Source organism: Triticum aestivum, chromosome 2B, assembly GCF_018294505.1.
Source record: "Triticum aestivum cultivar Chinese Spring chromosome 2B, IWGSC CS RefSeq v2.1, whole genome shotgun sequence".
NCBI lineage: Eukaryota > Viridiplantae > Streptophyta > Magnoliopsida > Poales > Poaceae > Triticum > Triticum aestivum.
Genome location: NC_057798.1, coordinates 408,612,867 through 408,638,376, shown reverse-complemented (window position 1 = coordinate 408,638,376; position 25,510 = coordinate 408,612,867). Strand labels below are relative to the sequence as shown.

At 43.6% G+C, this 25,510-nt stretch overlaps 3 protein-coding genes across 7 annotated transcripts; 2 read left to right on the top strand and 1 right to left on the bottom strand.

The window, feature by feature from the left end:
• The first annotated feature begins 9,189 nt into the window (after nucleotides 1–9,189).
• On the top strand, nucleotides 9,190–15,722 carry LOC123045192 (metal tolerance protein C4). The gene is made up of 13 exons (XM_044468149.1): nucleotides 9,190–9,635; nucleotides 9,736–9,793; nucleotides 10,382–10,514; nucleotides 10,621–10,676; nucleotides 10,905–11,019; nucleotides 11,133–11,190; nucleotides 11,274–11,392; nucleotides 11,614–11,733; nucleotides 13,032–13,133; nucleotides 13,212–13,284; nucleotides 14,243–14,310; nucleotides 15,246–15,306; nucleotides 15,389–15,722. Exons 1-13 carry the CDS (start codon nucleotides 9,338–9,340, stop codon nucleotides 15,511–15,513), a joined length of 1,386 nt encoding a protein of 461 aa, XP_044324084.1. The 5' UTR covers nucleotides 9,190–9,337; the 3' UTR covers nucleotides 15,514–15,722.
• A 3,344-nt stretch (nucleotides 15,723–19,066) lies between these two features.
• LOC123041302 (protein phosphatase 1 regulatory subunit INH3) lies at nucleotides 19,067–20,408 on the top strand. Its single transcript, XM_044463942.1, has 2 exons — nucleotides 19,067–19,567; nucleotides 19,948–20,408. Exon 1 carries the CDS (start codon nucleotides 19,171–19,173, stop codon nucleotides 19,549–19,551), a length of 381 nt encoding a protein of 126 aa, XP_044319877.1. The 5' UTR covers nucleotides 19,067–19,170; the 3' UTR covers nucleotides 19,552–19,567; nucleotides 19,948–20,408.
• An 810-nt stretch (nucleotides 20,409–21,218) lies between these two features.
• On the bottom strand, nucleotides 21,219–23,729 carry LOC123045190 (probable ribonuclease P/MRP protein subunit POP5). 5 transcript variants are annotated; one of them, XM_044468145.1, is made up of 4 exons: nucleotides 23,510–23,729; nucleotides 22,339–22,545; nucleotides 22,080–22,217; nucleotides 21,219–21,665 (listed from the first exon to the last, which is right to left on the bottom strand). In XM_044468145.1, the coding sequence occupies exons 1-4, from the start codon at nucleotides 23,727–23,729 to the stop codon at nucleotides 21,532–21,534; spliced, it is 699 nt and encodes a 232-aa protein (XP_044324080.1). In that variant the 3' UTR covers nucleotides 21,219–21,531. The 5 variants fall into 5 exon arrangements, with proteins under 5 accessions (XP_044324080.1, XP_044324079.1, XP_044324081.1 ...); XM_044468144.1 differs by having other exon boundaries at nucleotides 21,219–21,618; XM_044468146.1 differs by having other exon boundaries at nucleotides 22,087–22,217.
• Between the last annotated feature and the right edge of the window lie 1,781 nt (nucleotides 23,730–25,510).

The following is a 25,510-nucleotide window of genomic DNA, read 5'->3' as shown; positions in this document are numbered from 1 at the left end:
AGGCCAGGGAGGTGCTCAGGGGGGCCACGAGTGTTGTTGGCGCCCCCCTGGGGTGCGCCCCTTGAGATTGTGGTGCCCTCTTGTATCTTTTGGTCTCTCCTTGAAGCTTCTAGGTTCTCTTCTGGTCCAGAAAAAATCACCGTAAAGTTTCATCGTGTTTGCACTTCGTTTGGTATGTTTTTTCTATGAAACAAAGAAACATGCAGAAAAACAGGAACTGGCATGGGCACTAAGTTAATATGCTAGTCCACAAAAATAACATAAATTTACATATAAAGCATATAAGAATGATAATATAATAACATGAAACAATAAAAAAATCATAGATACATTGTAGATGTATCAGTGAAGCCCACACAGTCTAGGGGCGCGCCGTACCCCGAAGGCGTGCGGGGTGGCCGTGTGGATCCCTATAGGTCCTCTAGACCTCTCCCAAAGTTTCCAGGGTTTCTTGTTGCTCAAAAAATTGCATTGAATCGACAAGTGGTTTTGATCTCCGTAAATATTGATTTATCGGAAAACCAAAAACAAAGAGAATGGACACTAAATTAATAGGTTAGTCCAGAAAAATAATACAAATCACTACAAAAAGTATATAAAAGTGGTAATATAATAGCATTAAACAATAGAAAATTATAGATACGTTTGAGACATATCAGTACCCTAGCCTACATATGCAAGGGATACATACAAGGTGAAAGTCAAGACATGTCTTGATTGGTTATATGAAGTGGAGACTTTCTTTGAGGTCATCGTGGTTCCGGAAGATTGTAGTTTCCTTTGGTTACATACAAGCTGAAAGGAGGAGCTAGTGCATGGTGGCATCGTTTTCAAGAAGAAGGCGGGGTGAGACTTGAGAGGAGGTCCCCATGTGAGGACTTGGCGGCGAATGAAAAGTCTGTTGAAAGGGTGATTTTTCCCACTGATTATGATCAGATCCTATTTATCCAATTTCAAAATTGTGCTCAAGGAAATATTACTGTCTCAGATTACATTAAGGAGTTTCTAAGGCTACAAGTGAGGTGCAACCCTGCTGAAACTGAAGGTTGATGAGTTATATTTTTGCGCCCATCACACCGTTCTTTGAACTTGATAATCCCGATATTTATGAGAAAATCACTTTGATATTGCCACTAATGACTAATGAATGCGAGAGATCGTGAAATCCTTTGTTTAATGTGTTTTCCCAGGGGAATGGCCTAAACATGAAAAGGAATCATAGTGTATGTAGAAACGAAAAGTGTGATGGAGGACAAGAAGGAACTAGAGGCTCACAAGATAAAACCAGAGCGTAAGACGATGTTTGGTACGAGCCCGATTGCTCGTACCTGCTGCCATTGGCGCCAGGAGGTCCACCTGATCACAAGTCATAAAAAGGGCAAATGCCAAAATCCCAACATAGTGAGCACCATTCACGAAACAGATTACCACAACCATCTTCCAACCCTAGCCATTGTCATTTCCCATCTCATCTCCACAGCTGCCGCCACCATCATCACCGCAACATACTATGTCCAAGCTAGTCATACTTGTAATCGTGTATCGCATCCGACAACTATTGTAAGACATATTATAAATCAATCATTCATTTGCAAGTCTTCTTCAACGAGTTCATCTTGTGATCCGATCGCCATATGCGATTAATTCTATAAGGCAATGGGTTGAGGCAAGGCCTTACAACCCGATGTATTTTGTGGAAGGGATTATTAGAATGACTTTGAATGTTTAACGTGTCCGATTGCAACAAGGTTGTCTCTTGTCTTCTTCTCAATCTAAGTCACTTCAGGTACCAAAGACCCCGTAAGTCGATCCAGGGGGAGGTAAGGATCAAGAAGTACACGAAACGCTATCCCGAACAGTAGTGGGAGAAGGGGTTAGTACGGTAGCGGAAAGCAATTCTTGCGGATGAATGAGGTGTGGTCGTTAAATGCCCAATATTTTTGTCCAAATATTTATCCTTAATAATCGAGGTAACCCTGTGAGGTGGTAAGGGTCTGCGATTGGACAATTGACTCCTGATGCAGGTCGCGCAACAGTCAAGATGTACTTCACACACATCCCACACATTCTCGTGTCGCAAGCACATCATAGTTGTTGTCTTCCAGAGCATAAATTAATATGATTAAGATCCTCAACACAAATATAAGTTTGTCAGAGTAAGATCTCATACTCATGCATGTTTTTAATACCAGTGTTTACACCCCTAAGGTTATTAAATATTCGGTTGAAAAATATGAATTTAATTCGTCAACAAAGATTTGTCAGAGACTTTGTCGTAGTGCACATCCTCGCGTGAGTTAGATAACTTAGGGTCACTCCTTGAGGAAGGCAGGGAACCTTCATTATCCAAATCAGATCTCAAAGGGCATCATGTTCGTATCTAGTTGCTTATGTTTCTCATTGACATAAAAGGTGGATGCCTTGATCTCTAGAGCAATGAATAAGAAAATGCTATCATCTATTTGTTCGTGGACACAATTCAGGTAGTAATCTGCTCCTTAATCCATGAGAAATATCTTTTTAATTCACGAGAAAACATCCACTTGGATGTCTTCATTTTTTAAGAAAAACTTTACAGACATATGTTTCATCTTTCTGGTTCATGTACGGTTCGAGCACACCTTATCTAAGGTATTGTGGCCGTGTCGGCACCACCGAGCCAACCGACAGTGCGACAAACATAGGGCAGGATGAGCACTCTAGTGCCGACGATGGACACGCCGATGTTCCCTAGTGTCTACGCACGCATCGCTCCCTTGTAATTTCTCCCCTCTGACAGTGGCACCTTCACTTTCGACACCATTAATTGTTGGATGATGATCCTAGGGATTGATAAACTAACCGGTCTCTGAACATCAGTTTAAGAGATAAATCAAAGTGCTTAGCAACAAAAGATATTCCCCTCCAGCGAACATCACATGCATGTAGTAGCATAGTGAACGACGGGTTACTCAAATGGATTCACCCTTAGATGTCGCTCATCCTCCTGCGTTGGCGCGGTTCAATGATAGGTGTGTCACGCGATGGCCGACCTCAACATCTTGGGATTGACCATGTTTCGATGCGTTGTGATCAGGTGAACATACGACCCGTCGATGACCGTAGAGACAACGATAAGCGACAACATGACTGTAGGCTTATTAGGTTAAGACATGTGATCATCTTGTTCTCTCGGTACAACACACGACATATATGCTAGCCTTTTTTAAAACAAGTATCATGACTCTATTATTCAGTAAGCATGGAAGAGTCCATGCGTACAATGGTATGCTTGGTTTTTTAAAGAAAAAATAGGTATGTTTGTGAGTAAGCATGATGAGTTCGAGCGTATGATGGTATGTTTGGTTTGCTTGGTGCTTTTACAACAAAAACCCTTTTCTTTAACACGTTTTTACATGAAAATCTTAGTTTACAATTTTTTTAGGGTAAACTAGGGGCTTTATTCATGGTTCAGAAGATGAGGGATACAAGCAATGTCGGGCAGGGCCCCTAGCCACACATGGCGACCCACCGCAAGAGACGCAGCTCCTTTAGCTAGCGAGTGGGCCTCAAAATTATTCTCCCTAAATTCGAAATTGAAAGAAACAGAGTGAAAAAGGTTTCTACTAAACTGAATTTCCTTAAGGACAGGTGCGTAGACCGGTGCACCTCCATTCCTGATATACGAAATTACCTCCTGGCAATCTGAGGCTACCTCCAAGTTCTGCAGATTTAAGTCTCGAGCAAGGGCTAGGCTCTCGCTGCAAGCTAGTGCCTCCAGGCTTGCTGGGTCGATCAAGCCCTCATACACAACTGCTGAAGCTCCAAGATAGACTCCGGCCTTGTCCCTACATACCACTGCAGCAGCTCCTCTATCTCCTAAAGTGGAAAGAGCTCCGTCGCAATTTAGTTTTGCCGCCTCCCCCGTAGGTGGTAGCCACACTCGTGCCCGAGGCTGACCAGCCCGTCCTACTGGTTGTTTTGAATTCTTGGCAGCAACAATCTCAAGATCATCCAAAAATCTCTTGATGAAGCACATCGTTGATAACGGGCTCTGAAACTCATGGTCATGAATCGCCTTCCTCCGAGCCCACCAAATCGCCCACATGGTTACTAGAACACGAGCAAGGTCCTGTTGATTTGTGGTCTCGAAAAGCCATAAGAGCCATAGTCTAGCATCCTCATTTTGGTTCGATATCACATGCTCGAGTAGCTCGTCATCACCAAGCGCCCACACACATCTGGACATGGTACACCTTAATAGTGAATGCCTCCATGAATCCTCTGCGGCATTGCATATGGAGCATACCGGACTATCTGCCATCTTCCTCTGGTGCCGGACCAGGCCCGTGGGTAGCAAAGTGTGGGCAAGTCGCCACACGAAAACACGGACTTTGGATGGTACTTGCGCTTGCCATAACTGTGTCCATGAGCTTTTATCTGTTGCAGCATCTGAGTGTCCCGGTCGGTGCTCAATCCAATCTTCCCTTTGAGCTTTGATAGCCGTGATCATTCGGTATGCAGAACGAACTGAAAAGACACCACGCCGATCGTAATGCCAGGCCCAGAAATCATCTTGTACTCGATTGCTGATGGGTATGTTAATGATCATGTCAATGTTCGGTGCTATAAAGTGATCCAATAGTGTTTGCCTGTCCCAAGACCGAGTCACTGGATTGATCAGCTCGGCCACCAAAGATGGTGGGTTTGCTGTTTTTGCACAGATCGGGCGGAGTTTATAGTCTCTCGGAATCCAGTTGTCTGACCAAATCCGGGTGGAAGAACCATCACCAACTCTCTTGATCAGCCCTAGAGACAACACATCCCTCCCCTCCAAGATTGACCACCAAACCTGAGATGGGGCCGAACCCAGGTTAGCATCAAGGATATTTGAATTAGGGTAGTAACGGGCGCACAGAATTCTTGCACTCAACGTCTCCGGCTCTTGTAGCAGTCTCCAGGCCTGTCGTGCAAGCAAAGCCAGATTGAACAACTCAATGTCTCGAAACCCCAAGCCGCCCATGAACTTCGGTTTTGTCATTGTATTCCAGGAAACCCATGCTGTTTTCCTTTCTCCATTCTTACTTCCCCACCAAAACTTCCGAATTAGGCCATTGATGTGTTCACAAAGGCCCCTTGGCAGCTTGAAGCATGCCATCGAATATGTCGGAATGGACTGGGCCACAGATTTTATGAGCACTTCCTTGCCGCCCGCTGATAAGCACTTCTCCATCCACCCTTGAACTCGCTTCTAAATTCTGTCCTTTAGATATCTGAAGGACCCTTCCTTTGCTCTACCCACATCCGAGGGTAAGCCTAGGTACTTCTCTAACAAGGACTCAGTATGAACATTCAGGGTTTGCTTTATCACTTCTTTTGTCATAGCAGCCACACCTTTACTAAAGAAGATAGAAGACTTATCCTGATTTATCCTCTGGCCCGAGGCATTGCAATATTTGGTTAGTAGTTCCCTAACTCTCGTAGCACTTTCCTCAGAGGCCTCAAAAAATAGCAAACTGTCATCAGCAAAAAGTAAATGATTAACTGGAGGTGCTTGAGGAGCAACTTCAATCCCTCGGACTGCCCCTTGCGCCTTCAGTAAGCATGATAAACCCTCAGCCGCGAGCAAAAATAAGTAGGGCGATATAGGGTCCCCTTGCCGCAGGCCACGTGAAGGCCGGAAAGCATCCAAGCTCCCTCCATTGAAGAGAACTGAAAAAGAGACCGAGGACACGCACCGCATCACCGTGGCAATGAACCTCGGGCTGAACCCCATCTTGGTCATCACTGCTTCTAGGTAAGACCATTCCAAACGATCGTATGCTTTCATCATATCCAATTTTAGGGCACAATATCTGTTTCCTTTGACCCTCCTGGTTTTCATGTAATGCAAGCACTCATAGGCTGTGATGAAGTTATCCATTATGAGGCGTCCAGGAACGAAAGCCGACTGCTCTTCTGAGATGATTTCGGGGAGAATGGATTTCAACCGATTTGCTAAGACCTTTGAGGCAATCTTGTAGATCACATTACAAAGGCTTATTGGCCGAAACTGTCCTAAAATTTTTGGACTCGCTATCTTGGGAATCAAAACAATGAACGTGTTGTTAATCTCCTCCGGTGAATCTACTCCATCGAGCACTCGAATGATCATACTTGTAACCTCATCCCCGCAAAGCTCCCAATGCTTTTGAAAGAAGTGGGCGGGAAAACCGTCCGGGCCCGGTGCCTTGGTCGGAAACATTTGAAAGAGGGCTTCCTTTACCTCCTCTTTGTTGTACACTTCATTCAACTTTGAGTTCATACTGCCATCCACCCGCACCGGGATATGTGATAACACCTCTTCAATGCCTATAGTGCCCTCCGATTTGTATAAATTCTCATAAAACTCCGTGGCCATGTTGGCCAGCTCGTCCTTGTCCGTGCATACAGAGCCATCCGCTCGGTTCAACTGTGATATTCTGTTTTTTGACCTTCTCGCGCTCGCCTTCCTTTGGAAAAATTCCGTGTTCCGATCGCCTTCAGAAAGCCAGGTGATACGGGAACGCTGCCTCGCCATTATCTCCTCCTGATAGGCTAGTTCTACCATGCGGTCTTCAATGGCCTTCTCCTCTTGGCCGGGTCCCATACGTGTCGGTTCCCCTCGCAGCAAGGCCAGTTGGCGACGATGGAGGGACCGTATTTCCATACGAACAGACCCAAAAGTTTGTCGCCCCCATCGCGCCATGGCCGAAGAAACAGACTGAAGTTTGTTAGCCAGCTCAGTGATTGACCCCGCAGGACCATCTTCGTTCCAGGCGGCTTCCACAATTCCTTCAAATCGGGTGTCCGTCTCCCACGCGCATTCGTAGCGAAACGGTCTCTTCGAGTTCATCCTCTGGTTCCCAGCCTCCAAGTCAGTCATCAGTAAGATTGGGCTATGATCGCTCTTCGCCGCTGTCAGGTGCTCCACGCTAGCAAAAGGAAACAGGCTCGACCAGCTAGAAGTAGCCAAAACTCTGTCCAATCTTACCCGACAGTACTGTCCACCCGTCACCCGTGTCTCGAAAGTCCAGTCCAAGCCCTTGTATCCCAAATCTGACAGGCCACAAACATCAACAGCCTCCCGAAACCCAGCGATTTGTGAGCTATCTCGAGTATTCGGCCCCATTTGCTCTTCCTGGCGTAAAATCTCATTGAAATCATCGATGCAAACCCAAGGCAGGGTACTCTCGCCCCGCAGTCTCCTCATTGTGTCCCAAGTTTTATACCTCAGGCTTCTAGTGGCCTCTCCATAGAAACATGTCAATCGCCATTGCACGACACCTGGTTCAGAGACCCAAGAGTCAATGTGATATTGAGAAAAGTTTTTTATTGAAAGCTCAATAGTTGATTTCCAAAAGATACATAATCCTCCGCTCCTGCCCCTACTCGCTACTGCAAAACTACTATCAAAACCTAAAGAAGCCGCCAACCCCTCCACTCGGTTCTTTGCTATCTGCGTCTCCACTATACAAAGCACCGACGGCGCACTAGCCTCCACAAGATCGCGGAGCTCTCGTACTGTCGAAGGGTCGCCAATCCCGCGACAGTTCCAGCATAGAGTCCTCATCTTTGCTGGCGGCTCTCCTCATGGGAGGCCGCCTCCATATCTGACTCAGAACATTCTCCTTCATCTTGGCGTCGCTTCTTAATGAAGCGATTTTTCTCCGGTGTAGTGACTACACCTGATGGGCTAGCTGAAAGCGAGTTGCCTTCAATCATCATCACCGTACCCGCAACCCTGCCGGGTAAGTTTTGCAGCTGATGCCCTCCTCCATTGAGAGATCCATCCGCCGCCACCAGCCTCTTCCGCACCCCTTTTTCACCCGCCTCTCCACTAGGGCGCCCCGGTCCTCCACCTCCATCTGATGCGGGCCGTGAGAAGCGTCTTCTCGCTCCTCAGTCCTTCCTGTACCATCCATCGGACCTCTACCCCCCCAAGTTCCTCTATCAGCACCTCCTGCCATTCTTCCTCGACCCCTCCCTCTGCCTTCTCCTCTGCCTCTCCCCCCAAAGGGCTGAGTAGCTGGCATCTCTGGCTCCCATAGCAGCCAGTCGCCCACCCAAAGGTGCTTGGGTCATGAACTCCATCCCCGCATTCATCAGCCAGATGTCCCATTAGTCCACATGCATAGCAAAAATTAGGGAGCTTCTCATAATACACACTGTACTTTTTCCTTTCCTTCAATGTGATATGGACAAAATGAACCAGGGGGGTGTGGACATCCACATAAACCCTAGCCCTCAAAGTACTCGCCGGGTTGATCCTACCCTTATTCATGATCACATTGAACGGAGGGTCCCCAACTTTCGCAGCAACCTTCTCTGCCAGCTCTCTCTTCCTGGTGAGGCCATCTAGCAGGCCCTTCACCCTAGCCCACACCAGAATCTTGTCAAGTTTGTATTCCTTCACATCCGAGAAACCATCATACTCTTGGATCACCACTGGGGCCCTTCTGAACAGCCAAGGCCCTCCCTCCATGATCTTCCTCCAATCCCCCAAGCAATGGCATTGGACCAGGAAAAGATTTGGCCCCTTGATGTTGAAAGTTACCCCCTGCGCCGCCGACCATGCATTGTGCATCTGCTGAAGTAAAGCCGCGTGACTGAACGGTTTCGTCGTGTGTACACGGAACAACGCCAACCATCGGACATCCTTGATCAGTTCTTCCACCTCAGCCGAGAAATCTAGGCCTTCTTCTTCCTTCCCATGTAGCTTCATCCCTGCCAATTGATCCTCCAGTCCTAAGTCAGCATCATGGAGATTTCCATCTGAATCTTCGATCTCATCCTCATGCTCCCTCCTCTCCTCTGCGTCCCGTCTCCCTCGCCCGTTCTACTGAGTCCCTCCACTTCCAGCTCTTCCTCACCCCCCAGCATCCTTTCCGATCCGACATGCCCTACCGTCGCCGCCCCCGATGCTAAAGCCGTCGACCCGCCTTCCTCCTTCCCCCCTAACTTCTGCTGCGATGGTTCCGCCATGCAAACGGATCTGCGTGGCGGAGATAGGTTGATCTCACCGGCGGCCGAGAGAGAATCAGCCCCCAGCAAGATTTCACGTGGACTCCAGCTTTTCGCCAGAGGAGAGGTGGAACCCTAAACCTAGGGGTGGGTGGGTGGGTTAGTTTTACAATTTTGTTTGAGCAAAAGCCTAGTTTTACAGGACGCCGAACCCTAACTTGCACGAGCCCAGTCCAGCCCACGGTGCACCCAGAATCCCCCAAACCCACCTAGAGCTCTCCTTCCTTTGCGTTCTTCTATCGCTTTCCCTCGAATGGAAGCTGCGCCACGCCCGCGGCAGCACCAACAGCACCACCGGCGGGGCCGGCATCCCTAAATGCGCCGTCCTCTCGCCGCCGCCGCCGCCCTCCGCCTCCGCCTCCTCTCATCATCGTCCCGCCCCCTCGTCCCCTCGCCCTTTCCACTCCACCACCTCCTCCGCCGCGACGACGACCGCGAGGATCGACATCCAACGCCCCCGCCTCCGCCATTCTCGCCCCGCCCGATCTTCGGCTCCGCCTCCGGTGCCCCCGGCCTCCTCGGCCTCCGCGGGTGGCGGACGTTACCCCCGGCAGCGTCACCGCCCCGAGGCACCGTCGCGGACGCGCCCCCTGTCCTGCTCACCATCTCCCGCAGTAAGACCAGTGCCCCTTCGTTTTTCCTGTCCGTGTCCTCGTTCTGGGGTTCGTCAGGCATCTTACGTTTGGTATTGTTGCTGTTCCTGTTGGGCCGCAGGTTATTCTTTGCGTGTCGCCAAGACCAAGAAGCAGACACACTTCGACGATGAGCACAGGTAATTCGGACGATCCTTTTTGTTCTAAAAACTGCGTAGTTGGCACACTGCTATTAATCAATTGATGGATTTGCGTGTTTCGGCCATGCTTTTCTTAAGGAATCATTTTAATTGCTCTTGTAATATACTTATGTGCTATGATGGGGCAGAAATGCTATTGCCTCTATATTGTGACTGGACGGAAATGTTATTCCATTTACAATGATGGAAGAGTAATGATTGTGATGGGAGTGATGATGCTATCTATGCTTGAGAGGAAAATATTGTAGAGTATGTATCTTTTCCATTTTAGAGGACAGATGGAAGCTATTTCTCCATCCAAACCGAGGAAGAAGATCCACTCTGAATAGTTTTTTTTCATTTATGATGAAGTATGAATTATGGTGGTCTTTCTCTATGAAACACTCATTGCACTGTCATTAAGGGTATTCAGTTTTGTGTATTATCATATGAGTTATTTAATATTTGCGTTAGCAATTATTTGCAAAATAGTGACCATTAATTTATTATTGCATGCTTGAATTATTTCTCAAGGTTCTTTATTGATATACACTTCATTTCATGCAACTCCTGTTGGTTTGATCTCAGCCATCGAGCGGTTAACACGGCACTTTGGTGTAATTTCCTTGTCTTCACGCTGAAGTTTGGTGTGTGGTTTTCAACATCTAGTCATGTTATGCTAGCTGAGCTAGTACATTCGGTGGCAGACTTTGCTAACCAGGTAACTTTACCTTTGCAACTTAAGTTCGTGTTTCTTTTTTTCCTGTCTATTTCTTGACCTGGAGTGAAGTAGCATACCCAGAGACTAACTGCCTATCAAAATTCAGGCTCTTCTTGCATATGGTCTGAGAAGTTCAAGACGTGCTCCAGATGCTCTACACCCGTATGTATAACTCTTTGATTTTAATGCATGCTTTGCCAACAAAGATCTCCCGTTTTTACTGGACTATTAGTGATAAGGAAGAACCCTGGTATTAATCACTGTATAATAAATAATATTCTCTAGAGAACCAGTGATAACTGATAAGACTGTCTATATATGACATAAATTGATGTGGTGCCCTGTGTCTTGACTTAATGATTGCTTACCCTAGCTTAATCTCTTTTGCAGCTATGGTTATTCAAAAGAAAGATTTGTATGGTCTTTGATATCCGCGGTTGGAATATTTTGCTTGGGTTCAGGTGCTACTATTGTGAATGGAGTTCAGAACTTGTGGAGTTCTCAAGTATGATGCCAGTGTATCATTTGATTCAGTAGAGAATTTTGCATGTACATTCCATTTTATCATCAAATCTTATCCCAAGTACAGTTTTCATATCTTATACTTATATTACACAGCCTCCCGAGAACATTCACTATGCTGCATTAGTGATCGGTGGGTCGATCCTAATTGAAGGTGTTATTCATGAAAACCTGTTGTCTTTATTTGTTTTAGTTATTTAGTATGGTTTTAGTTGACAGATGCTGTTGTCTCTCTAGGTGCTTCACTTCTTGTTGCTATAAAGGCTGTTAAGAAAGGTGCAGCAGCAGAAGGAATGAGTATCAGAGACTACATCTGGCGTGGTCATGATCCAACTTCAGTTGCTGTTATGACTGAAGTGAGTAATGTGTTCTAAACTACCTTAGTACCTCTCTCTTGTAGTCCAATCACTTCCTGCAACTGAAATCCTGAACTTGCATCTGTGCCCTTTTTTATGATTAATTTAGTTGCCCGCATTTGCCATCTTAATCATATTTCTTGTTTACTTACCAGTTACCATTTATTCATTACTTCTTAACTTCCTTGATTCCTTCTCATATCCCAATAATTGTCCGACAGGATGGTGCTGCTGTTACAGGTCTTGCTATCGCAGCAGCATCTTTGGTGGCTGTTCAAATGACAGGAAACCCCATCTATGATCCAATTGGTTCTATCATTGTTGGTAACTTACTTGGAATGGTATGCTAATTTTTCCGTTTCATGTTTTTTTGTTTTGCTTCTGTCAGCTTATATTTGCTCTGTTTGTACAAACGAAGAGTCAATACAAATGTATTTTTGTACTCTTTTGTGCTCTGTACTTGAATTATGCTGCCCTACTGACAATTTTGCCATATTTTCTGTACACATTTTCATGAGAATCTGAAACAAATTGAAATGAATATCGTCATGTTTTCGCATTGAGCAAAGCCACACATTCCGCCATTTGAACTCTCTACCCGATTATATTTTCTTATTGAAATTATCTTTGTTTGAACCATGAGTTGGTTGCGAGATCTTATTGGTTTCAGCTCTACCCTACCCCAACTTGTTTGGGACTAAAGGCTTTGTTCTGTTGAAGTGGCACACTGCATAGACTGCATTTGTTTGATTTGTGAAGCTCTAAGGCCAAAAGTTTCATAACTGCCACCGCTAGTCTGCTATAGTGGCGTTATGTTTCTTGATGTATATTTTTTTGTCAATTGCGTTAAGTCTGAAGTATGTTCTATTAAACTTTTATTTTGTAAGAGGTGCATACTTTTATTTGATTGCTAGTTTATTCCTTTTTTTTTGTATCACTTGCCTCACACATCCTGCATTTGGTTTCATAGTGAAGCTGTGTATGCTATCCATGCTCTAGTGTTAGGTAAACTGAGAATTGATACTGTGAGGCAACACTTCCTATTTATTACTCCCTCTGTTCACTATTATAACATCTTTTGAATATTTCAATATGGACTACATACGGAATGAAATGAGTGAACAAACACACTAAAATGCGTCTATATACATCTGATTCAGAAAAAAGTTAGAACATCGTGAACAGAGGGAGTACCTGTGAAAAACCCGTGAGAAAGTCATGCCAGAGCAACATGTTTGTTAGCCTAACGTTATAAAACCTAGTTTGGTTAGTATGGGATAAAACTAGTATAACTACAACCAGTTTCACTTGAAAATTAACTTATAAGCTTTAAAAACCACAATTTCCTGTTTTTTTTTATGCAGAACTATAATAGACTATTACAATGACTGTCGACCAGCTTCAACCAATTAATGTTTTCACTAAATGCTATTGGAACTGAATAAGGGCTTCAAGTATACCCATAATTTTCACACAAATGGTTTCTGCAAAATCCATTGGCCATACTTAAAATGACCACTATATGTTTTCATCTGGGTTATCTTTGCTCTGATGGTTTGTTCAGGATTTGCATCTGTTTGTTCATTCCTGCTCATGTCTTGTTTCAAAGCAAGATTCAACAATTGTGCTATCTCTGTAGGTTGCGATTTTTCTCATCCAGAGGAACAGGCATGCTTTAATTGGTAGGGCCATTGATGATCATGATATGCAGCGAGTTCTTGAATTTCTGAAATCTGATCCGGTAACTTCCGGATGACTTTATTTCATAGTACAATGCTCAGAAGCTTTGTTATGAAGCTGATGTTATTACATCTTGCAGGTTGTAGATTCTCTTTATGATTGCAAAAGTGAGGTGATTGGGCCAGGGTTCTTTAGATTCAAAGCAGAAATTGGTATGACTCTTATCATGTGCCATATTCCAGCTTACAATTATTCTAATTTATTGACACTTTTAGTTCATAGTTTTTAGTCTAGCATGTCTCTTTTTTGAATTAATAACTATGGAGCAGTTCTTTTTTGTTAACCTTGTTGTTTCTATTTGTTGAATTGGCACATCATTCCTTAGTATATGATGTTTCTTTCTGGAAGTTAATAGTTACAGAGCACTCTTTTTAGTTAGCCTTGGTTGTTTCTATTTGATGAATTGAATTTGCTGTAAATGACCGAGTTGATATTATTTATCTGCAATGGATGGCCCTATCATCTATTAACTTATTAATCTTGAACCTATCGCTTTACAAGCATCTTTCTGTATGGCTATTGTATGACCATTAAGAAGGAATACACTTTAGTGAGCTAACTTCATGAATTTGCAGTTGGCACTAACTCATAATTTACTGTTATGTTACCTGAGGGAATTAATGTCCGACATCCCCACGGGACGATGACTTGCCTGCAAAGGATTTTCCCCTCGGGGTTCATATGACTTTGCAGTTGGCACTAACTCGTAACTGTTATGTTACCTGAGGGAATTAATGTCTGAAATCCCCACGAGACGATGACTTGCCTGCAAAAGATTTTCCCTTGGGGTTCGTATGGGAGGAAGAGTGTTGTATAGAGTTATGGGTGCGGGGAGAGGCAGTGGGTGGAGTGCCAGTGAATACTAAGAGGGTACCAAACTACTGCATGTGTATTCATCTGTTATCACGAAACAAAAAACAAGCATTATGGTATGCAAAACATGTATGTATACGAAGGATATTTCAAGGGGTAGCCCTTACAATTTGCTAATTTGTTGACTCTTCCCATCCATATTTGCTAACATGTTGAGCTCATCTATACTCGCTTGCTGAAATTCCTCTTACATTTCTGATCTTGTCTTAACAATTTATTGACGTAATCATCTCACAGATTTCAATGGAGTAGTCTTGGTGCAAAATTATCTTGAAAGGACTGGACGTGGAGTATGGGCTAAACAGGTGTCTTTTCTACTTTAAAGCAACGTAGTTATTTTGCTCTTTTTAATGAGTATATTGGTATTGCTCTGTTGCCAGGTTAGTGAATAATTGCTAATTTATGTGCCTATTATCTTAAACTGATGCAATCACTCAATTTCTTTGTCGAAATTCTAGGTAGTCTTTGTATTGCTCTTCTCGCTAGTATAGTCAAGCTTTGGCTAGAGTGTCAGCAGTCAGTCAGTGATTGATGTTTAGTGGATTCTTCAAGACACCGACTTTAACTTAACATCTACCTTTACTGAGAGTTGTGTAATTAATATTTCACTCATGCTAACTAGGCGTGATAAAAATTTGAATTAACTGCATGTCCTTGTTGTAAGCTGCGGAAATATCAATTGGAAGCCCTCAATTCAATGTCAATTTTGTGCACTTTGCATAATAGGTCTCAATAATCCTCCCAAAAATACAGGGTGTAGATGAAAAAAGGATTTATAATTTTATACTGAAAAGTTTCATCCAAATTGCTTGGTATCGCAGCATGAGCTGCATCTTTGCACTGCCCATCTTTATATCTCTGATTCACACATTTAGACGAGAGGAGGGGTTGCACTCGATGCATTCCTTTCTGAGATGATTGTATTCGAGCAGTTCAAAAAACATGTCCATGTTGTAAGATGGGAAAATTTCAAGTGCAAACTCCCGTTTGATGTATAATTGTACTCTCAGCATGTAAGCATCTCAATAATCCTCCATAAAAAGTAAGGTAGGGTATAGATGAAAGGAGGATTTATAGCTAAAGTTTCATCCAAGTAAGTTGGTTTGAAGTACGAGTTGCATCTTTGCACTGTGATGGCTAATATTGGCTATTCCTTTTTCAAACATCCTCTCTTGGTCACCAATCTCAATAGATCATCGATATCATTTCTCTATAACCTTTTATCGATTCGTTTTGACAGTTCCGGGAGGCCTCGTTGAGTAAGGATGATGCGGAGCTACGAAGGGTTATGGCTGAGTATGGTATGCAGTATGTTGCTCTAGTCGCAATTTGTATGCTTGTTATCATGTTCTGACAAGGCACGCGTTACTGCTGCCTGTACAGGTGAGGGTGTGGTGGATGCTCTGGGATATGAAGTGGATCGGCTGGAGTCAGAGATACAGAAGATTGTGCCTGGAATCAGACATGTCGACATCGAGGCGCACAACCCAGACGGGCTTTCAGTTTAGAGCAGCAATTTCTGTACATTTTTATTGATATATTCGGTTGATTGATCACACTTGCTGATCAACGCCAATCTGATTTGTTCTATGACCTCTGCATACTTTTTACCCCTCAGTAATTCAGGCCATTGTCTCCCATGTAAGAACGAGATGCTTACAGTAATGCCCTACAGAAAGTCAGTGGGCACATAATCTTGGTGCTCACGTGTTGGATATGTTCTGTGGCACGGCAAAGATAGTGTGCTGTCAAGATTTATTGCAAAATCAAAGCGTCTCCATCAACCTCCAACCCAACTGCTGATAGGGTGGCAATTAAACATGTTGGTTCCCCGCCGCGTTTCAGATGAGCTTGAGTAGCAACTCAAAACAACGAATGCTATTGAACCATCTATGCTATATAAGCTGCTCGGAATTTACTGGTCATATGGGTGCATTGTATTTCTGTCTGGAATTAGAGTAACACTTTGGTCATACATGGGATTTGGAGGTACTGGGAGAGGACTTTTTTTTCAGATGAGCTGGAGTAGCAACTCAAAAAAGAGGATTTTTTTTCTTTAGATGAGCTTGAGTAGCAACTAAAAAAAAAACGGGAGCACGGGTTTTTTCCTTCCGCAAGAGTCATGGTTTTGCTCCCGCGAGAGGCCACAACTGTGCCTCTCGCGGGAGCAAACTGTGACTCTCGCGGAAGGGAAAAAAAGAAGAGAAAACGCGTTCTTTTCCCGTTTCCGATGAGGCATGGCTGTGACTTTCGCGAAAGCACAACCGTGCCTCTTGCGGAAGCAAAACCGTGACTCGTGCAAGGGAGGAAAAAAAAGAAAACGCGTTCTTTTGCGCAATTTTTTTTGGAGATTTTTTGATCAAAAAGCTAAGGAAGACCGGTGGAAAACCAAAACGTTGAAAAAAACCGAGGAAAAAACCGTTAAAAAAGCTGAAAACGCATGCAAAAAAACAAAAAAAAAATAGAGGGAGCGCCCAGAGCGCGACACGTGGCAAATGGCTGAGAGCGTGCCAAGTGGCGCTGATCGTTGCGAGGCTCTCGAAGGAGCGCTCGTTAATTAGTTGCTCTCTGTTTCCTGGGCACATCAAGCCCAGCCAAAAGTGGAGAGCTCTCTTCCTCCCAAAAGATCAGCCTGAAGGGAGGATGGATACTCTCCCTTATAAAGGGGGTCTAGCCTAGGAAGCGCCTATTCTTGTAAAATTAAAAATAATACTCCCTCCATTTACTTATACAAGGTCACCATGAAATATAAATTTTGCATCTACATAAGGCCACTAACAGTAATCGAGGCAAAAATTAATGATGTTTTCTCGTACTAACAAATTGTTACTTGCATGCATGCAGTCATAATGACACTTAGGCTAGCCATAGTGGGGGTAACATAACTACTCCCTCCTTTCCGGTTTATAGGGTTTATCTCAAAATTTTAGTTTTTCCATTTTATAAGGCTCAATTTGGTTGTTTTCCATCACATGTTTAGATTCTAAGGTGCATTAAATCATTGCATGCAAGTATTAAGAGAAAATTGACTAATGCATGTAATTTATGCATGCATGCATTGCAATTAATGCATTGGTAAACATACTTTTTTGAGAAAAACAAGAGCATTAATTGGGTGCTTTTGCAAACTCCAAAAGGTATTCCACCACTCACCATCTACCTTGATTGATGAGATTTTTGAATTGAGTCTTATAAACCGGAAATGAGGGAGTAGTATCATGTACTTGGGAGTTGGGACTCGCAAACATGCTTATGTGGCAGGCAATTAAAGAAGAGAGAGAGGATCATAGTAACATAGGTAGATACCGTATCACAATAAATGTTATGCTACTATGTGTCATATATGATAATAAATGAGACCACCTATGATACTATGCACTATGGATGTAGTATCATACACTAGTATCATATGCATAATACTAGTGTACTATGTTACTCCCCACTAGGACCAGCCTTAGCTAATTCCTCCATTCAATTTTCTTACATGTATGCGGTGTATTAATGATCCCAGTAAACGAGAAAAAAATTTGGTTGCAAAACATATATTAAATTTTATCTTGGTATCTGTAATTTAAGTTTGTGGTCTTGTATATAAAAATGGAGGGAGTAGCAAAAAATTCAATTTTTTGTGATGCAAGATGCACAAAACTGTGATGTTCGTGCAAAATTTCAGCTTGTTTGGACATTTAAATAGCTCGTGGCAAAAAAGACAAATTTCAGGTGTCCGAGAAAACAACACTATTCACCCCAGATTTTGTCACGAGCTCCTCGAATATCCAAATAAGCTGAAATTTTGCACGAACATCATGCATTTGGTCATCTTGCAGCATATTCTTTTTAGAATTGTTTGAATTTTTCTGCTATTTCTTTATATTTTACTGTTCACTAGGTGTAAATGAGCCCGTGTACCAAATTGAATTTTTGGTCTAGCCTCGCCATGTTGTCAGGGTTTATAAAACCATGTCATCCGAACTAAAGAACGTAGGTTCCACCTATCAACGCGCCATGCAGCGGGCATTCCACACGTAGAAGAAAATAATATAGACGTATACATAGATGACTTGGTCGTGAAGGGGATCATGTTATCCCTGACCTCGTCCAAACCTTTGAGAACAGGCAAAAGTATTGAATCATGATTAACCCCATCAAGTGTGTCGTCGGTGTATACCTGGCCATGGGATACCCGACCCGGTCTTGCCCGCGGGCCGGGCCTGGGCCTAAGTTTTGAGTCTGAAGGACACGTCGGGCCGGGCCTGGGGCTAAGTTTTGAGCCCAGAGGACACACATGGCTGGGCCCGGGCCTAAGTGTTGAGCCTGAAGGACACACCGGGCCGAGCCTGGGCTTGCCATTCTTGCATCTTAGGGAAGAGGCTCGATCCAAGGCCCAATTGACCTTTTCACTGTCGAGCCGGGGTTTGGACCTTAAAATTAGGCCCTATGGCTGCCCTGGACCAGGCCCTAGCCTAGGTTTTCTGATTTGGGCTTTGTTAGGCCCGACCCATAGCCCAACCAGGCCCGGCAGATGGCCACGAATACTTCGATGTAGAAGCGAGTAAGATTCTCGGATAATCGAGGAATCGAGACTAACGAGAAGAATATAAAAAAATGTAGGGGACATGAACTCTCCCAGTCACGTGAATAAAGTACATAAGCTTACGGGTCTATGGTTTCACTATGACGCTTTAGATCGCAACTAGGAGATAAGGGCCTTGCCGAGAACACCAATAATGTTAAAGTTCTAAAGGTTATATCCTTTTGCCTCAAAATTTACGGGTAGCATTTAGATGTGACTAGCAACATATAAAAATGTTGTTTTGATTTTTTTTAACATTTCAAAAATTACTTTTGGGTCGGGAGCACATGCTCTCGGAAGCCAAATTGAATTTCCAACCTTATTATTTTGTTAATACTCGTGCAGCTTTAAGTTGGATTTTCTGACAGAAACGTGGCGAACTGGTACAGTATAATCAAATGGGAGACAAATGTGCTCTACGCCCTCAAAAGGGAAAAAAAAAGTGTGCTCTACGCTCGGACTTCCATCGTTCCAATTTCCCAACGGGGCACCGCAAGCCGTGAACGAAAAATAAAAATCCAAAGGGCAACGAAAGGGGGGAAAGTTTAGACAAGCGAGAGAGTAAGGAAACGAGGGGAAATCGCAGATCGCTATGGCTACCCGCGGGCCGCCTCCGTCGTCTTCGTCATCCGGATCCGTGACCGTGACGATCGACCCCTCCCCTTCCTCCTCCGCCCCCGCGGCCGCCCCGCCGCCGCCGGAGACGGTGGTCCTGCGGCTGAAGCGGCGGGCGAAGAAGAAGGTGTCCTGGAAGGAGGGGACCGTCGACAACGAGTCCCTCGGCCGCAAGAGCTCCAAAAAGTGCTGCATCTTCCACAAGGAGGTGCCCTTCGACGAGGACTGCAGCGACGACGAGGCGGACGGCGGCCGCCGGAATCCGCATGGGGACGCCGGCGAGGGGACCAGCGGCGGCAAGGGCGGCTGCTCTTCCTCCTCCCACGGCCATGAACACGGCCACAGACACCACCACTGAGCTCCGGTTCGATAAGGTATGATTTGGGGGTCGTTGATGCTTGTTGATCGATTTGTTGCGGTAGATTTTGAGATTAGATGTTTGGGAGTTTCCAATCTATCATCAGTCTCGGGAGAATTCTGTTGCAGGGTAGTATAATCAACAGGCGAATTGGAGGATCAGTTACGACATTCATTTATACGAAATAGAAATGCTAAGGCTCCTCTTTGTTTTGTGTCTAATCTCCAGAAGTATTTATTTGATCTGAGGTTTTGTATAGTTGTAAGAATCATTGTCCATAATAGAAAGCTAAATCACACTGCTCCGGTATGTACTGATATAGAGTATGCGTAGCTTCCATGATCATAAATTCATAATCTTGTAAACTGATTAGGTTCTGTCTGGTGTTATCCGCAGGCAACTTCTGATGGGCCTCCTTGTCTACGCTTGATGTCGTCAAGGAAACATTGCTTCTGTGTGCCAAAAACATTAGGTGAAAAGCTAGTTTTACCATATCCTCAAACTTGCAAGAGGATGCACCTTCTATATCAAACTGTACTGTTGCTTACATGCAATCCAATGTTATAAGATGTATAAATGCAACACCTGTTATCACTGTCGTGATTCGGTGAGTTTAAAAATTGTCAGGATGTTCTTGGATATTCTTTTTGGCACCTCATTATCCTTGTGGCCGGAAAAGCACCGTGTTGTCTGTTTATAAAGTGATGGTTGCTTGTCTTTGCAGATGCTTTATTTGCCTGTCTCAGTTGTAACATGCCCTGATAATCAGGATACATGTAACATTCGTGACCTTTCTGTTGAATGTTCCCGTCATCCAAAATCAATGTATGGGATTCAAGTAATGCTTTGAGTGTGAAGTTGCTTGTCAATTTTGTCATATAAATTTTGAAGTTGAATTTGAAGCGACTTGCTTACACAGAAACAGATGGTATTTGTGGTAAACACGGATTTATGTTGGGAGTTGGTTAAAAGGATGTGCCAGATTGTCGCTTGAGCTTTTCTTGTGCTCAGTCGTTGTGGAACTGCTCTGATTCATGGTTTTGCTCTTATCTGGTACTCCCCCGTCCCAAATTACTTGTCACACAAATGGATAGAAATTGATGTATCTAGAACTAAAAATACATGCAGATACATCCATTTCTGTGACAAGTAATTCGGGGCGGAGTGAGTATTAATTTGAAGGGACTGAATTGATCAGGTAAGATAATTGATAGGTATGCATGGTTGTGGCTTGTGGGACTGAAAACGCCAACCAAATTTTGTTTCCATCCATTCCCTCTTGCACAATTTGTTTTGTGTTTTATCAGGGGTGATGTGCCTACGTATCCCCAATCTTATTGAAGCTAGGTGGCAGAGAGCACTAAGAGATAAAATAGTTTGCACTTCAGCAAATGATGTGGGTTGTGTCACATAGGCTAGCTGGTTAACCTCTGTTCCGCTTTTGCTACAAGTCCGTCAAAGTTTGCTGTCTGGATTGATTTGCTTCTCATGCCCCATATTTATTGACCTAGTAAAATTTTACTCTCGCTTTGCTTCCTTTGAGGGCATTGTACTATTCACTTTCTGCTTTTCATCAGTGAAACTATCATGTAGCGTATGCTCTTGTTGCAAAGCGTAAACATCAGATTCAAGAAACATGAAAACGCTTGATAAAGTGTAGTACCAGCTTAAAGAAACAGGAAAACATTGGCTAAACTGCATCATTCTTTTGTGACATACCAGATGCTGGCTTAATCATGATTAGTTACACAACATTTCTTGCACAAGAACATCATTTTCCACAAGCTCCCTCCAGAATGGGCCTTTTTTGGGCATGGAAGCTGGCTTCTTGTGGCGCCTTGGACCGAGCAACGACAATGCCGTTTGTCTAGATTACTGGTTCTTTTCCAGACTGCTGGCATGGAACAAACTTAATTTACTAACTGTCTAATCCTTTAAGTTTGGCAAAGCAACTCTGCATGGATTCGATGATCTCCTGCGTCATACGGTCACCAGCAGCCAGCTTGTACTGCTCAAACTTCGCTTCTTCGCACTCCAGCGCGGCTTTCTTGCAGGCCCTGATACTTCCTGGATAGGAGTAGATTGATGGTCAGCTCTGAACTGCCACAATCGGCCTTGCAAAACATTCTTTCTGTTAGGCATGGCAGTAAAATAACTAGCACATCAAAGGATATGAGGATGAGCATCAAAACTATACATGGAGTAGCATCATCAGGCCAAAGTTTGCGCAGAGACAAAACACTCAGAACCTAAGTCTGGGCTCTATACATGGAAAAACATACATCATCAGGCCAAAGCTTGTGCAGGGAATACATCAAAACCAAGTCTCGGGGTCTCGGTGAGAGAATTAGTTTCAACAAACTCAAAAAACACATGCATGCACAAAAACTAGAAAGGAGGTCATGTGATTGCTAACTGAACTTTACCTTACACTCAGAAGTACTAAGAAGCAGATTGTTAAATAGACTCATGGTGCAACAAACCAATTGTTAAAAGGAAAAGAACAAAGACATCAATTATCCACTTACCACTCACATCCAAGAGGTTGAACGATACTGGGATCTTCCCAATGCTCTTCACCATTGTGATAGCAGCCCACACTTTCTGGTGATCTTCACGCGACACTCGGATTACGCAAAGCTTCGTCACAGGATTTACATACTTCACTGCAGAAGATGACCAGAGATCAGAAGTACTTCTACAAGTCTAAACAGAACCGGAAAACACACCCCAAACACTTATGATGCAACCTAGAGGAATTAAAGATGCTTTAGAAATTATTAGCACCTTGCAATGATCCAAGAGATGCAGCTAGGCCACATTCCCCAAAGTTGAGCTGGATGCTGTCTCTGATCACTTTGGTTATGTTGAACTGGGTGAGGATGACAGGATCAGCCTCTCCTCTGCTAGCGTCGATAAAGACCTCCATCACCATGTACCTGTTCTTGAAATGAACCATTGAGTAAAACCACTTGCGCCCCTGCTTATCGTGACCTGGATTGTCATGAAGATGAACGATGATCAAAATTCAAACAACGGCACCTCTTTAAGAGAAGCAATGCAGTAAGGATCCAGGCCAATAAAAGATATATCTTCGCCACTATACCGTCAAAAGTACACACAAGTACACACCGCTACAGTTTTCCGTTTGGGTATTGAAGTTTCAAAAAAATAATCAAAGAACCACCCTTGTTCTTCTGTTTTGAAAACCTATAATACATTAGGCAAGAGATATAGAAAAAACACCACCCACGATTTCATGTGTGCAATTTTTTTTCCATCTAATAGACTAGTAAACAAATGCAGTCAAGGCTAATGAATATTTACGATTCCAAATAAAAAAGCCATTTGATCTAATAGATAAGTCCACTCATTCCTCACTGCTAAGTGCTAACTTGCTGCTATGAATCAATGGGCTGTTATAATGGATCATGTTCCGTTCTCATAATCAGATTCTCAGACGGTGGAAACTCGACATAACAATAGCTAGCAGATTCATGGAGCCAGGATTCGAGAAAGTCCCAGGCCAAAAATCAAGCAGCTAGAAGTTAGAACTATCCTAAAAAGTACCCCACGGCAAGCATAAACAGATTAAAGGAATATGGCTCCATGGCACAAATTTGAACTTCAACACTTGATGATCCAACAAAGTAGATTAAACATGACCAAAACAACATATAATAGAGCAGGGATACAAAAGATACTACCAGATCAAATCATTGATTTCACTGTTTGATATGAGCTTTACATGACCTACAGAAAGAACCTACACCTTGAATAAACAGTATTTCTATAACATGAATTGATAAGAACATATATCAATGCAAGCCCTAAGAAAGAAAATTTGACAAATCAGGGAAATCACCTAGATAGACTAGACTAGTGCCGTGATAGTTAGAAGAAAAAACAACCAGGCTAGTGCTTGATGGGGATTGGGGTTGGGTCTTGGGGAAATCACCTGTTGATGGCAAGCTCGCAGAATCCCGGGTAGCGCAGCTGAGGGCCGGGGTCGAGAGGGGCCGGCGAGCGGCGGCGCAGCAGTCTAGCAGAGGTGGGGGAGCACGCGGAGGCAGCCAGGTCCCGGACCGCGCCCCCAGCCCGCAGGCCGCGCCTGTCTGCTCTGCTCTCTCTGGGCCGTCTATTGGCGGAGAGTCTGGGCTGAAAGTGCTTGAGGCCATGTATAGTGATGCTATCCTATGAGTGCCACGTAGGATAAACGATAAAGTAGAGAAAAAAAAACTCATAAAAAAGCCTTATTTCTCTTTATTTTAATATCATTAAGTTACATGTAAAACTTAAGATAAGACTATCTTATCAACCATTATAATAGGTAAAATAGGCTTCCTGACACCTTGGGGCCAATCTCTCTCTCCCTCTCTAAAACTTGTTGCTCCATTGATTTGAGTCTTGTCTCCACGCTTCCGGCCCTCCTCGGTCCCTCAACATCGCAGATGTGCAGCACTCCCTCACGCATCTCAATGGTTTGAGGGTGTTGCAGCACCTCCGCGAGGTAAGGGTTGATGACCTTCTCGAAAAACTTGTCCTTGGGACGCTGGAAGACGTCATGATGATCTAGATCTGTCAGACAAACAGCTCGAAACAAAAGCAGAAGATTTTGTCGTGGTACGATGGTCAAAATCTTCGAAAGATTATATAATGAATTTTTACCGACCAGAAGAAGTATCGTGCAAGAAAGCGGAGTCCAGAGGGCACACGAGGTGTCCATGAGGCAGGGGGGCGCGCCCAGAGGGGTAGGGCGCGCCCTCCACCCTTGTGGATGCCTCGTGTCTCCTTCGGACTACTTCTTATTTTCCTAATTTTTTTTAAATATTTCAATACGGAGAAAAATTGCTATTTGAGCAGTTTTGGAGTCGGTTTACTTACCGTACTACATACCTATTCCTTTTCGGAGTCTGAAACGTTCTGAAAAGTGTCCCTTATGTACTCCTCTGGGTTTACGGTGTCAATAGCATTAGTTTCAACATTTATGGGATTACCTAAAACATAATGTTTGATTCTTTGACCGTTCACCACCTTTGGGTTTGTGTCTTCGGCGTTGTTGATCTTTATGGCACCGAAACGATAGACCTCCTCGATAACGTAAGGACCTTCCCATTTAGAGAGAAGTTTTCCTGCAAAAAATCTTAAACGAGAGTTGTATAGCAAAACATAATCACCTACATTAAACTCACGCTTTTGTATCCTTTTGTCATGCCATCTTTTAACTTTTTCTTTAAACAATTTGGCATTCTCACAGGCCTGGGTTCTCCATTCATTAAGTGAGCTAATGTCAAATAGCCTCTTTTCGCCGGCAAGTTTGAAATCATAATTGAGTTCTTTAATGGTCCAATATGCCTTATGTTCTAATTCGAGAAGTGACATGCTTTTCCATAAACCATTTTATACGGAGACATACCCATAGGATTTTTATATGCATTTCTATAAGCCCATAATGCATCATCAAGTTTCTTGGACCAATTCTTTCTAGATCTATTAACAATCTTTTGCAAGATCAATTTAATCTCTCCGTTACTCAATTCTACTTGACCACTAAACTGAGGATGGTATGGAGATGCAATTCTATGATTAACATTATACTTAGCAAGCATTTTACGAAAAGCACCATGAATAAAATGTGAACCACCATCAGTCATTAAGTATCTAGGGACTCCAAACCTCGGAAAAATAACTTTTTTAAGCATCTTAATAGACATGTTATGATCAGCACTATTAGTTGGAATAGTTTCTACCCACTTAGTAACGTAATCAACAACAACTAAAATATGTGTATACCCATTAGAGGAAGGAAAATGTCCCATATAATCAAAGCCTCAAACATCAAATGGTTCAATAACAAGTGAATAGTTCATGGAAATTTCTTGACGTCTACTAATATTACCAACTCTTTGGCATTCATCACAAGACAAGACAAACTTACGGGCATCTTTGAAAAGAGTAG

Excerpts from the sequence above, each read along its gene's own strand:
- LOC123041302 (XM_044463942.1), top strand. The coding sequence starts at position 19,171 with ATGGCTACCCGCGGGCCGCCTCCGTCGTCTTCGTCATCCGGATCCGTG.
- LOC123045192 (XM_044468149.1), top strand. The coding sequence starts at position 9,338 with ATGCGCCGTCCTCTCGCCGCCGCCGCCGCCCTCCGCCTCCGCCTCCTC. Across the intron at positions 10,677-10,904 it reads GCTCCAGATGCTCTACACCC|CTATGGTTATTCAAAAGAAA; the intron begins GTATGTATAACT and ends TCTCTTTTGCAG. Across the intron at positions 15,307-15,388 it reads AAGGGTTATGGCTGAGTATG|GTGAGGGTGTGGTGGATGCT; the intron begins GTATGCAGTATG and ends CTGCCTGTACAG.
- LOC123045190 (XM_044468144.1), bottom strand. The coding sequence starts at position 23,729 with ATGGCCTCAAGCACTTTCAGCCCAGACTCTCCGCCAATAGACGGCCCA. Across the intron at positions 22,546-23,509 it reads TGCGAGCTTGCCATCAACAG|GTCACGATAAGCAGGGGCGC; the intron begins GTGATTTCCCCA and ends ATGACAATCCAG. Across the intron at positions 21,619-22,079 it reads CAACCTCTTGGATGTGAGTG|GAAGTATCAGGGCCTGCAAG; the intron begins GTAAGTGGATAA and ends ACTCCTATCCAG.